Source organism: Gymnoscopelus braueri (assembly GCF_963280865.1).
Source record: "Gymnoscopelus braueri genome assembly, chromosome: 23".
NCBI lineage: Eukaryota > Metazoa > Chordata > Actinopteri > Myctophiformes > Myctophidae > Gymnoscopelus > Gymnoscopelus braueri.
This window is the reverse complement of record NC_137625.1, coordinates 41,614,963-41,628,376: the sequence shown is the minus strand read 5'-3', so window position 1 is coordinate 41,628,376 and position 13,414 is coordinate 41,614,963. Positions and strand designations below refer to the sequence as shown.

Here is a 13,414-nt window from a genome sequence, read left to right as displayed (position 1 = left end):
GTTAGCTATGAGCTTGTAGATCTGCTACTTTTGGGAAAAATGTGTGCAAATCTTTGAATCTATGTATTTTTCATGTATTTTTCATTACACAACATTTGTAACTCAAATCTTTGCTTCTGGGGGATTCTACAAATGTCTTCTAAATCTTAACAGTTTTTTGAAAAAAATTATGTTGCTATAATCAATATCAGTGGCTCTCATACTTTTTTCATGTCAAGGACCCCAAGGATCTCAAAATGTTGTTCCAGGGACAACCCAGAAGCAAAGAGTTGACTTAGAAATGTTCGCTTTAAAAAATAAAATAATATATATATATATATATATATATATATATATATATATATATATATATATGTTCATTCAAAGATTTGCACAAATAAATAAAAAATAGCAAGCTCGCCGCGCTACGAGCTTGTAGATCTGCTATTTTTGAATAGCCCAAAGAAATCTAAAAATGACACACAGGTGTGTTCCCGATCTTAATGGGTTAAGACAGACAAATACGTTAGTGTGACTGCGAGTGGTCCGTGCCATCGTTGGTATGCCGGTGTCAGCACCCTTCGTGACTCCAATGCGAGGTGACAGGAGGCCCCGCGAGGGCCACCCCACCCCACCACGGGAAGCACACGTGATTGCACGCACATTCACATCATGCACATGGCCCCCCCCCATGCACGTGCAGGCCAGGCTGAGCCAGCATCGTCTCCTCTCCTCCAGTGTGACGTTGCTGTCGGAGCAGAAACCTTGAATCTCCAGATTTAAACTTTTTTTCGTGATGAATGTCCAACTTTGTCACACTACAGAGTCGCACAGTAGCAGCAAAAATAGCCGATCTGCATAGCTAGCGTTGTGAGCGTGTAGATCGGTTATTTTTTAAACTTATTGAACAAAATGGGTAAGTCTGATGGTGGGTTTTATACAAATTGAACCAATGAAAAGTATTAACACATTTCCTGCCAGGTATTAATTCATTCATTATATAGCTTCTGCCAGCGTTTTTCACCTTGTTTTGACAACCTTTGAAGAGACGCAGAAGTCACGACGTGCATGCGGATGTAAACAAAAAGTGTCCGGGAGGTGGGGGAGGGTCCCGTCTATCCACTGGAACAACTTCATTTTTTTTACCGCGATCGGCCATTTTGGAGCCATCGCCCGTTGAAAATGGCAGGTTTTCACCCAAAAAAAAAAGAATCAGAGTTTGAAGTGTTTTTCTCCAAATCCTATCATTGGGGCGGACGAAAGTGAAAAAAACTTTTGAAAAATAAAAGTTCAGAACCCAAGATATATATTTTACTATGAATTTTTGGCCCAGACATGCTATTTTCAACATCAGAAAATTAATGTCAACAAGGTCGTGATGATCTCGTTGACATTTGTGAAACCACACAGTGCAATCCTCAGTGATTAGCACCCATCAGGGGATCGATTATACTGGAGATAAAAATTCTGTGACTACTTGAAAATCTAAGATAAATTGAAAAATCTCTGGCACTTTTTTTTTTCAAATAGTTAAAAATAGTTTTTTTCCGGATTCAAAATATTTTTTTCCCCGATTCAGCCCAGAACTTCAGCCACTTCTCAAAAATCTCATTATACAAAAATACTTGAAAAGATATATACACATATATAAAAAATAAAAAATATAGAAAAAAAAGATTTTTGGAAAATGAGAATCGCGATTCATATTCAAATCGACTTTTTCCCACACGCCTACCGGGAGGTGGGACACACTCTCAAGAGTTAAACTAAGACAAGTCAAGAGTTGTTTCTCCCCCTAAGCACTTCACTCTCCTTGCATCCCTTCTTCACACCTTTTCATTTCCACCGATGCTGGTCTCCTATGCAGACGCATCTTGGCGACTTGTTAACCGTTTAAGACTGGGAACGCATCCGTGTCATTTTTTGATTTCTTTGGCTAAAATCGTGAAAATGTGTGCAAATCTTTGGATATATATTTTTTAAGTTTGTAACTCAAATCTTTGCTTCTGGGGGGGGGGGGGGTCCCTGGAACAGAACATTTTGAGATGGGGGTCCGTGGCCAAATACATATTTAAAAATGTTTTCTAAATCCTAACAGTATGTTGCACAGATCGGAGTTAAAAACGTTTGCATTAAAAACACAAATGTTCAAGTTTTTTCCCAAAAATAGCGGATCTACAAGCTCATAGCGCGTGCCCGCTATGAGCTTGTAGATCTGACAAAAATTAAATAAAAAATCCATGAATTCAAGTCTCCACGGGGTGACTAATCCATAGAAAAAAAGTAATTAGTTGGGTGAACTATCCCTTTAAGAGAGAAATGCCTTTGCTTATATGGTGCAGGGCCATCGACTGGAATTAACACATTCACAGCTTTTGCCCATAAGGTCAAAGACTCGCATAGATTAAACAGTGGTCAGATTTTCAAAGCAGGACCTAGTCTAGGGCTGGCCTGCTCTGTAAACGCCAGAAGTCTGTTTTGAGTACAGTGTTTCTTTACACACAAGTGCAAAATAATGTTCAAGAGCCCAGCAGGCACCGTAAGCCTGTTAACTGGCAAACACTAACGTTACCGGGAATACAAGCTTAGTGGGTGACATAACATTACATCAAGGGATGGACAGTATCGTTGACAACCCGTTCTAGGAAGCTTGTTCTATAAAAACAAAACAGGAATTAATTGGATAACATATCCAATGTGAGAGTGTGTGAAGTTTTAGAAACAGGGACAAACCGCAACCACCACTCTTTACAAGCACCTTCACAGAAAAACAAGGGCAATGTCACTCACAATAAGCAGACATGGCAAACAATCATGACGCTTTGCAGAGCCTTTTTTATCAAACACGCCTCATTTCCACAGCCAAGGCCCCACAGTAAATATATGAAAAGAAGTGCATGCCCACAATTCAGTCTAAACACATCCCACAAATGGACAGGGTGTTTCTTAGAGTAGATCTGCTATTTTTTTTAAAAATAGTAGATCTACAAGCTCACAATGTGTCGCATCGCGACGCATTGTGAGCTTGTAGATCGGCTATTTTCAAATGGCCGAAATGTACATAAAGTGCTGAAGTGGTTAATGTAGGTTTTGTAATAATAATCAAAATCTACAAAGTAACTAATTTGTTACTTTCCACCGCTGCGCTCAGCGCTGAGAAGCGCTCCGGCGCATGCCGTTCACCATAGAAATGCATGGCAGAAAAGCTGCTGACAGCTAAAAAGAGGGCACACACTGTTCCTGTGGACACACAGCCCATAGAAGCTTCTCTGTGGGTCAGTCACTCGTTAAGCTGCCCCGTCTTGCACAGCCCAAACTTGAAAAGCTCTTTGACAGGAGGCCACTCAGGGAGCGAGTGTCAAGAAGAAGTACACGCCACTAGGGCTGGTAACTTAAAAATTGGCAGATATTAGAATATATTTGAATATTATTATTATTCTTTTATTTTTTATATATGTTTATTTGACAGGGACAATACAAAAAACAATGTATCACGTGCTCGGATCCAATAAAACATATTTTGTTTGTTTTTATAACTTGATACATTATTGTCCCTGTCAAATATATTTTTTATTCTAATATTATATAGAATATTCGAATATACATATTTTCCCCATATTCGAGGAATATTCGAAATTTGAATATTCATTTACCATCCCTACACGCCACTGAGTGCAAAGGGCCAGCCAGGCCTGTACAGCCATCCACTAATCCCCCCCACTGTCTCTCTTCTCAACCGGAAGAATCACCCTGGCCTTCCCAGGGCGCGCGGACTGGAGGCCTCCCTGAGGGGTTACACAGTGGTGTAAAGTAACTAAGTACATTTACTCAAGTACCGTACTTGAGTGCAGTTTTGAGGTTTACTGGAGTATTTCCAATTTTCAGTACTTTTACTTCTACTCCACTACATCTTGGAGGCAAATATTGTACTTTTACTCCACTACAATTATTTGAAAACTTTAGTTACTAGTTACTTTGCAGATATAAATTATTACATTATAAAACAACCACTTCAGTCCTATTTGATACCTACAGTAGGCTATTTGATCTACTAGCTCAAAACGCTCCGGGACGCGTTGTGAGTTTGTAGATCTGCTATTTTCAAACATTAGCACTTTTACTTTTGTTTTTTTTACATTTTGATACTAATACTTTTGTACTTTTAATTTTTAATTCCGGACTTTTACTTGCAACAGAGTACTTCTACATTGCAGTATTGATACTTTTACTTAAGTAAAACATTTGAGTACTTTTTCCACAACTGATGGTGTGTGTGTGTAAGTACGGTACTCTGTAGTCCATACCATTGTAGCTAGCTACTAGCTAGAAAGGTGAGAGGAGAGAGTCATGTGTATTCCTATCTCGCCATATCATCCAGTCAAAAGGACTGGCCCACCTACACCGTAAACTCCTTGGGTGTTAATTTAACAAAGAATGTGCACCAAAATGGAAACAAATGGACTCATAAGGGTCTGTAACTCAGAGTGTAATAAGTGGAACCCCAAAACCGGTAAGGGGGCATTCATACACTCTCAGAGTCAAATTTACACTGGGATTTTAATGTGTACACAAGCCTGGCCTCTTAATCCCGCTCATGTGGTGACATGATAGAGGCATGGATTAAAAGCCAGCTCACTCAGCCACTCAGCCAGCTATCCGTTCATGCTGCCTGATTCCACGGTCGCAGTTGCACTATTAATGATGTCGGTTACCTCAGGTCATAAATCATGCAAGACTGGCATATCAGAAAGATAGAATGATCTTTCATTTCCAAGCCTGTAATTCAGCACGTTGAAATGACCTTGAGAGATATAAAAACAAGGTATGTAGTATCTAATATATATTTAAAACAAAAGGAACATCTAATTCATTTCCCTCACTTTTATAACCGATAATAATAATAATCATCATCACCATGACCAACAACTACGGTCGCAACGTGTACAGATTATTTCAGATTATATGAGGATTAGCATTTTAGCCATGACCCTGTGGCCCTGCTCACGGCTTCCAACTTCCTTTGCTGGGACAGAGGGCAATGGCAGGGCTCACGCAGCACGACACACTCAGGCCACGGTCTTCTATAGAAAACGCACCAGAGGCCCACAGTGCCCCCGATGCATGCTGGGTCTATAAATAGGGCCGATGTTCGACTCCCATGTTCCGGGGGGAATGCGCTGAACCAGTTGATCAAGCAAATACACACTGACAATGGAGAGTAATCTAATCACAGTAATGGACAACAACATACACCACAGATTTGTACTGTATGTGATGTGAGTGATTTGGTGCATTATTCATTCAGGCTTTCCTCTCTTTGTGCAATTTGCTAACAAGAAATGTCAAACCAAACAGTGGATAGGTGACCATCCACGCCTCTATGATTATGATGATTCAAATCCATTATCATATAGGAGTGTAATCACATAATCAGCCTGCCTCAAGCTTAAATGATCCATTTTAATCAGATTGAAAGGGGCCACAGCGGGTTTTGGTATACATCCACTTACCCCATGTCATATTCATTATGCATTATGCAATGCATTTAAATGGTTAATCTGCCCTCTAAAGCACTGGTTCTCAAAGTGGGGTGCGGGGACCCCCCCATGATCCTTGAGATAGTTCCAGGAGGTCCCCAGCAAAATACAGAATCGAGCTTGAAGATCTGCTATTTTTGAAACATCTTGAAGAAATGCGAACTTTTCTTTTTTAAATATTTTTGAAACATTTTAACAACACAAACCTTGTGTGGGGGTCCCTGGCAAACAATATTTTCAGATGGGGAGTCCGTGACCAAATACAGTACATATTAATTTGGGGGTCCTTGACATGAAAATGTTTGAGAACGGCCGCTGCTCTAAAGAATTTCAGAAACCTCTCACTGATTTCGTGGCGGTCCTGTAGGCAAACGTGGTCTCCTGGATGAGCCAGACGTGACAGTCGCCATCAGGCTGACGAGGTCGTCCTCTGACTCCCCGACGCGGTCCGTGCCGTGGGCCCGGTTCATCCGTCCTCAGACTGCCTTCCACATCAGCGCTCCGAGACAGAGGCACGGAGAGACATCTGCTCTGTGCGGCTGCTGCTGTGCTACGCTCCATTCTCTTCGACCGGGGCCCTCTCCAGCTTCTCTCCTTTGAACAACTTCTAGGATGGGGTCTTTTTCCCAGATTTCGCAGTAAGTGACCACACGGGAGGAGTGACTTGAAAGTCGAACCCCACTCGGCTTGCTCTTGGGGGGCTATCCCCCCCCCCTCTCACTCGGTAAGGTTGGGTAAAGGCAGTCGTTTTGAATCCCAGTGCATCCAACTCCAAACCGGTATTGTACATAGTTTGTCCCAGGCGCAAAAACACAAAAAAAAGACACAAAAAAGGCCACACACACACACACACACACACACACACACACACACACACACACACACACACACACACACTAAAGTGAGGCACTCTAATTAGTCAGTAATTGTGTTGACATTGACTTTTTAACCCATTAAAACCGGGAACGCCTCCATGTAACCACTTTAACCATTATTTTACACTTTGGCTATTCAAAAATAGCAGATCTACAAGCTCATAGTGCGGCACCGAGTGCGCCGCTATGAGCTTGTAGATCTGCTTTTTTTTTAATCGTGAACATTTCGTGAAAATCTTTGAATATATATATTTTTTTTAAAGCAAAGAATTTTAACTCAAATCTTAGCTTCTGGGGGGGGTCCCTGGAACCACATGTTTTGAGATGGGGGTCCGTGGCCAAATACGTATAATTTTGTTTAATTTTTTTTTTCACATTTGTAGAATCCCCAGAAGCAAAGATTTGAGTTACAAATGTTCGCTTCATAAAAAAAGATTCATTCAAAGATTTGCACACATTTTCATGACATATATTTTTTTTTATGGCAGATTTACAAGCTCATAGCGCGGCACTCTGTGCCGCACTATGAGCTTGTATATCTGTTGTTTATGAATAGCCAAAGTATAAGATAATGGTTATAGTGGTTAAAATGTAAAATGGCAGACGCTTTCCCGGTCTTAAAGGGTTAAAGCCGGCCAAAGTCATACTTATCCCATAGCTAAATCCATTTCCTAAATCTGAACACCTATCTTTGATTACAAGAAAATATTCTACCACAATAAATCAAAGTATCAACTATTCATAACAACAGATCTGTATCAAACGGCTGCGGCTGGCAGCCTCATCTAAGAAGCCCTTATCTAAACTTGCAGTCTCCTTGAACCTTGGACGACCATATCCTGACCTTCTGAAAGACAAAAAAAAATACGATAAGATACCTTTGGAAGGCACCCAAGTAGTTTGAGCACCTCCATGGCCAAGTAATGCCGGGTTAAGTCAGGTTGATCATATCCACCACCAGTGGTGGAAAGTAGCTAAGTACATTTACTCAAGTACTGTACTTTTGAGGTATTTGTACTTTACTTGAGTATTTCCAATTTCCAATACTTTTATTTCTACTCGACTCGGATCCAAATATTGTACTTTTACTCCACTACATTTATTTGTAAAGTGTAGTTACTAGTTACTTTGAAGATTTTGATTATCATTACAAAACCTACACTAACCACTTCAGCTCTGTATACATTTTTGCCATTTGAAAATAGCCGATCTACAAGCTCACAATGCGACGCATTGTGAGCTTGTAGATCAGCTATTTTCAAACGATTTGAAAACTTGAAATGGGACATTCTGCATAATCAGTACTACTTTTGGTACTTTAAGTACATTTTGATGCCAATACTCTTGTACTTTTACTCAAGTAAATTTTGAATTCCGGACTTTTACTTGTAACAGAGTATTTCTCTACATTGCAGTATTGATACTTTTACTTAAGTAAAGCAATCGAGTACTTTTTTCCCACCACTGTCCACCGCTAAGGCCAGGGGACTACCTCTGAAATCCCCAAATCCATGGAGGGTAGAAACTCCCTTTCTTAAGTGCCTGTTGGGGTCATGGGTGGAGAGTCTACAGTAAACAAAGCATGTCAAAGCTAGGTAGCAGAGCTGGCACAGCGTTAGAGGTTACCAATTACTATTATGGCTGAGGTTAGATCATTCACAGTCCCACACACACACATGAACACACAATTTCACCAGACTGGCCAGCCTTATAGGGCTTTTCACAGAATTTAAGCATCTAAGCAAACAAAGGATAACTTTAAACACTATGGTGAGGTGAAACAGAGGGCAAGGACATGAATTAAGATACGTAGCAGTCAGCTAGTCCAGGGGTCCTTCACCCATTAGGAAAGGGAACGCATCCGTGTCATTTACAGATTTCTTTGGCTATTCAAAAATAGCAGATATACAAGCTCATAGCGCGTCACCGAGAGCCGTGCTATGAGCTTAGATCTGCTATTTTCACCATTTAAAAAGATGATCGTTCATTAATCGTTATCGAGGCAAAGGCTTGAAGTAACCGTAATATTGACTTGAAGTCATCCCGCCCAGCCCTATACTGCTACAACAAGTGAACAAGTCTATTTTGATCTTTTTGAAGCCAAATGAGTAAACATATCATAATCAGTTAATAACCACTTTAAACCTATATAAATTGGCTATTTGAAAATAGCCGATCTACAAGCTCACAACGCATAGATGTGATGTGAGCTTCAGCTTTTAGATGTGGTATTTTCAACAACAAAAAATATATGTTGACCACAAATGGGACAGGTTTGTTTTTTGTTTGAAACATTTTAACACATATTTTGTATGGGGGTCCCTGGCACAACACATTTTCAGATGGGGGTCCGCGGCCAAATACATTGACCTGAAAAGGTTTGAGAACCACACTGTGCTGAGGACTCGTCTTAGCCTTGGATCAAGACTAGTCTGTCATAGATGTATTTAATCCATGTTGACATTTGCATATCTATGATACGAAAGTAAGAGTCAGACTCGATCAGATCAAATGACATCTACGATAGTCTTGATCCAAGGCTAGACGTGTCTCTTGTCACGGGTTTTTTTCCTTCCATGCACGTCCTGATACATGTGATCTGAAGCCATGACAAACACACAAAGAAAATAAGTTTCCTAAACCAGTGGTTCTCAAACTTTCTCATGTCAAGGACCGCCCACATTGACACTTATTAGCCTGCGGACCGCCATTTGAAAAGCTATGCCAGGGACCCCCATAAGAGAATATTTTTTACGGCTCTAGCGTGATCCTCAACCATTTTAATTTCAAGGACCCCCAAGTTTGACATGCATTAGGCTCCGGACCCCCATTAAATGACATTTTTATCTCTGGGACCCCAGTTTAAATTGTAAAATCAACATTAATTTAACTCTGAGAGTGTACAAAATGGAGCATTTGTACACTCAACTCAGAGTTACAGACCCGTAAGGGTCCATTTGGTTCCATTTGTACACTCTCAGAGTTACAGACCCGTAAGGGTATATTTGGTTCGTAAGTATCCATCATTTAGCTGGGGGGACCCCCTGGAACTCCCTCATTGAGAGCCAATGTCCTCAACGGACCTAAAATCACTCCATCAACCCCCCTGTCTGTCAGTCACACGGTGACAGACAGTGTGGCTGAGTGACAGCTCCGCGAAAAAGTCGCTGCCAACGTGGACACAGTGTAGTGTGTGTGTGTGTGTGTGTGTGTGTGTGTGTGTGTGTGTGTGTGTGGGTATGTGTGGGTATGTGTGGGTATGTGTGTGTATGTGTGTGTATGTGTGTGGGTATGTGTGTGGGTATGTGTGTGTGTGTGTGTGTGTGTGTGTGTGTGTGTGTGTGTGTGTGTGTGTGTGTGAGACAGTGGCACCAAAACACACTCAGCACCTCTGACATGACAAGAAGAGCACCATGTTGTTGTAGATGCCCCCCCCCCCCCCTTTTAGAATTAATGTGCCAGTCGCTTGTTGTGTGAACAATACACAGTAAAAATCATAATGGCACCGTAACCTAAGCTAATGGAGCCGTTCGTTTTGTTAAAATGAACAGTAGCCTAACAACCTAGTGAGACACACACACTGAGACACAAACACACACTCACACACACTCACAGAGCTGAATCAGCTTTAGCCTCAGTTAGCCTGGCTGCTGCTGCTGCTAGCATGTTAAGGTTGAACACAATGCGAGAGCTTCAGATGTTGCCATGTCGGCTTGTTATCAGCCACTTTGGGCTTGTTTTTCCTGTGAAGTTGTTTGACAATAATTTGTTTTGTTTTTTTGGCTTGTTTCTAAAGTGTAGTTGTTGCTTATGTGGGCTCGTTTCCTAATGTTGTTTAAACCAGTGGTTCTCAAATATTTTCATGTCAAGGACCCGCCCCCCCCCCCCCCAGATTAATATGTATTTGTCTGCAGACTGAGAATATGTTGTGCCCAGGGACCCTGTGTATCAGATTTGTTGAAATATTCCAAATTCCCCCCCCCCCCCCAAGATTCTTTTGAAAATAGCAGATCTACAGCAGATCTACAATAGCAGATAGATAGGCTCACAACATCTGCCATTTTCAAATAGCTAAATGTATGTATATAGGTTCAAAGTGCTCATGTGGCCTATTATAGTTGCTTCTTTTGGGCTTGTTTTCCAGTGGTGTAAAGCAAGTACATTTACTCAAGTACTGTACTTAAGAACAATTTTGAGGTATTTTTTACTTTACTGGAGTATTTCCAATTTTCAGTACTTTTACTGCTACTCCACTACATCTCAGAGGCAAATATTGTACTTTTACTCCACTAGAATTATTTGAAAACTTTAGTTACTAGTTACTTTGTAGATTTTTTATTACAAAACACACATTAACCACTTCAGCCCTGTACACATTTCGGCCATTTGAAAATAGCAGATCTACAAGCTCACAATGTGTTTCAAGAGATTTTTACACATTTTAAAACTTGTGAAATGGGACATTCTGCATGATGAGTACTTTCTACTTTTGTACTTTAAGTATATTTTGATACCAATACTTTTGTACTTTTACTCAAGTCAATTTTGACTTGTATTTGCGACGGAGTATTTCCATATTGCAGTATTGATACTTCTACTTAAGTAAGAAATGTGAGTACTTTTTCCACCACTGTTGTTTTCCTAGACCCGGTTTGCTCGTTTCTCCCACGAAACATGGCAACACCGTGCGAGTCAGAGCCTCTTCTTCCATTGCAGTATCGGCCGCTTAGCTTTGATTCCCAAACAAAACAAGCAGCAACAGGAGGAGATAGAAGCCAAACAACAACAACAACACAACAACGGTTATCTTTACCTTTTTCATCCGCGGGGCTTCGGCCACGGTGCCGTCCCGGTTGACGAAAGCCTCTCCTCCTCCGCCGCCTCCTCCTCCTCCTCCGTTCTGTTGCTGCGGCTCCGGCCGCTGCTTCAGAGCCGACGCCTGGGGCATCTTGCCCGGGTTGGTCGGGGTGAGGAAGCCGCTGCTCGGTGGTGGGTCCTCGGCTCCTTTGACCGAGGAGGAGGAGGAGGAGAAGGGCTCCATGGGGCTGGTGGTGGTCGTCGTAGCGGGAGAAGGAGAAGAGCCGACCTCGTGTTGCTGCTGCGGCGGCGGCTCGTTCTTGCTCTTCATGGCCGGGTTTGGGGTTTTGTCCTCCGGGCTGCTGGGTGTCACCACCGGGGAACCAGCTGCCACCATGCCGGGCACGTCTTTCAGCTCGACCTCGGCCATTTTCGCTGCCACAACCTGGACTGACATGGTCGCTGCGGTTTCACAAAGTCCTGTTTTCCCCCACACACACACACCAACCAACCAACCTGAACCAACACACACTCTCTCTCTCTCAGACTCACACACATACAACACACATACACACACACACACTCTCTGAGATAACGAGCCAAGCGGATGTGAAGTGGGGAGAGGGACTGGTGCTGCGAACGCGCGTTGCATTGTGGTCGTTGTAGTTTTCCACTTGTTTCTCAACCTGAAACCAGTAGTTGAAGAAGTACTAGTCTAATACACACACACACACACACACACACACACACACACACACACACACACACACACACACACACACACATATATATATATATATATATATATATATATATATATATATATATATATATATATATATATATATATATATATATAAAAGTCCTGCATTCAACATTTTACTTACGTCAAAGTACTAGAATTGTACAAAATGTATACGTAAGTGCCAAAGTAAAAGCAGTAGGACAACATTTTTTTCAAGAAGTTCATCATCATCATCATTATTATTATTATTATTATTATTGTTATTATTATTATTATTATTATGATATTGTTAACATAAATAAATGTTTGTGCTACCACACTGTCATGTGTTTGTTGCTGTAAAGTAACATTTCATAACTAATTTGTTAACTTGATGGTTATTAAAGTTTGCATCAAATGACATTTCTCTGCATTCAAGTGGTTGCAGGTATTTCACATTGTGCGTGAGATTGGGGCCAGTAGTAGAGGTCATACTAAATGTGAACTACATCGCCATCATGTGGAGACTCTTACTCAATGGCGTGTAGGTATCGAGGCAGATGGCCTCCTTAGAGCCTAGGGTATGCGTGACGTTTCTTCCAGTTAAGGGGGAGTTTTTCGTTGCCACTTGCCACGGTCACAAAATTGCTTGCTCAGGGTGGGACTGTCGGGTCTCTGCTCTATACATGTAAAGTGTCTTGAGACAACTTGTTGTGATTTGACACTTTAATAAATTTGAATTGAATTGAATTGAATTGAATTGAATTGAATTGAATTGGTATAAGCTCCAGGATTTCAGTACCATATTCTGATAGTGATCATTACTATAGACCAGTGGTCTATAATGAGCTTGTAGATCTGCTATTTTCGGCTAATGTTCCCCATCACACAATATTTGGCGGACCCCCTATAGTTACTCTGAGGACCCCCTAGGGGTTTAAGACCCCTGTATAGCAATGATTACTATCAGAATATGGTAGCTACTGAAATCCTGGAGCTTGTACACACCATTGAGTTAAAGTCTCCACATGATGGCCATGTAGTTCACATTTAGTGGGGCCCCGAGGGCGTAGGGGTCCCGGACCCCCTGTTGAAGACCCCTGCTATAGAGTCTATAGCAATGACACACTATTAGTGCAGTGTGATTGGTCAGTAACAAGGGTCTCCCAGTCCCTCCAGAGCTTTAATAAACAGTTCCAATGTTGTCTGCTCATTTCTAGTCATCTCTTCACTTGTTTTACCCTGCGTCCTGTATGACTTCTCTCTCCTGATTGGATCAAATTGGTATCCTGTCCTGAAAATGCACTTTCTGTTAATAAAAGCCGGAGAGACTCCTGTTATACCACTTACCGAACAAACTGAACAAACACTCTAGTAATGATTACTATCACAATATAGAGCTATTTAATACTGTTACTGAACAAACACTCTATAGCAATGAGTACTATCACAATATAGAGCTATTTAATACTGTTACTGAACAAACACTCTAGTAATGATTA

The 13,414-nt window shown here is 41.3% G+C and overlaps 1 protein-coding gene across 3 annotated transcripts in view; it reads right to left on the bottom strand.

The window, feature by feature from the left end:
* Nucleotides 1-11,778, bottom strand: part of ahcyl2b (adenosylhomocysteinase like 2b) — a gene marked incomplete at its 3' end in the record, with an annotated part of 89,522 nt that extends 77,744 nt beyond the window's left edge. For all 3 annotated transcript variants that reach the window (XM_080420780.1, XM_080420782.1, XM_080420781.1), the window contains exon 1: nucleotides 11,205-11,778. In XM_080420780.1, the coding sequence (XP_080276906.1) occupies nucleotides 11,205-11,645 (441 nt within the window). In that variant the 5' untranslated portion in view covers nucleotides 11,646-11,778. The remainder of the gene's footprint in view (nucleotides 1-11,204) is intronic.
* Nucleotides 11,779-13,414: the final 1,636 nt, after the last annotated feature.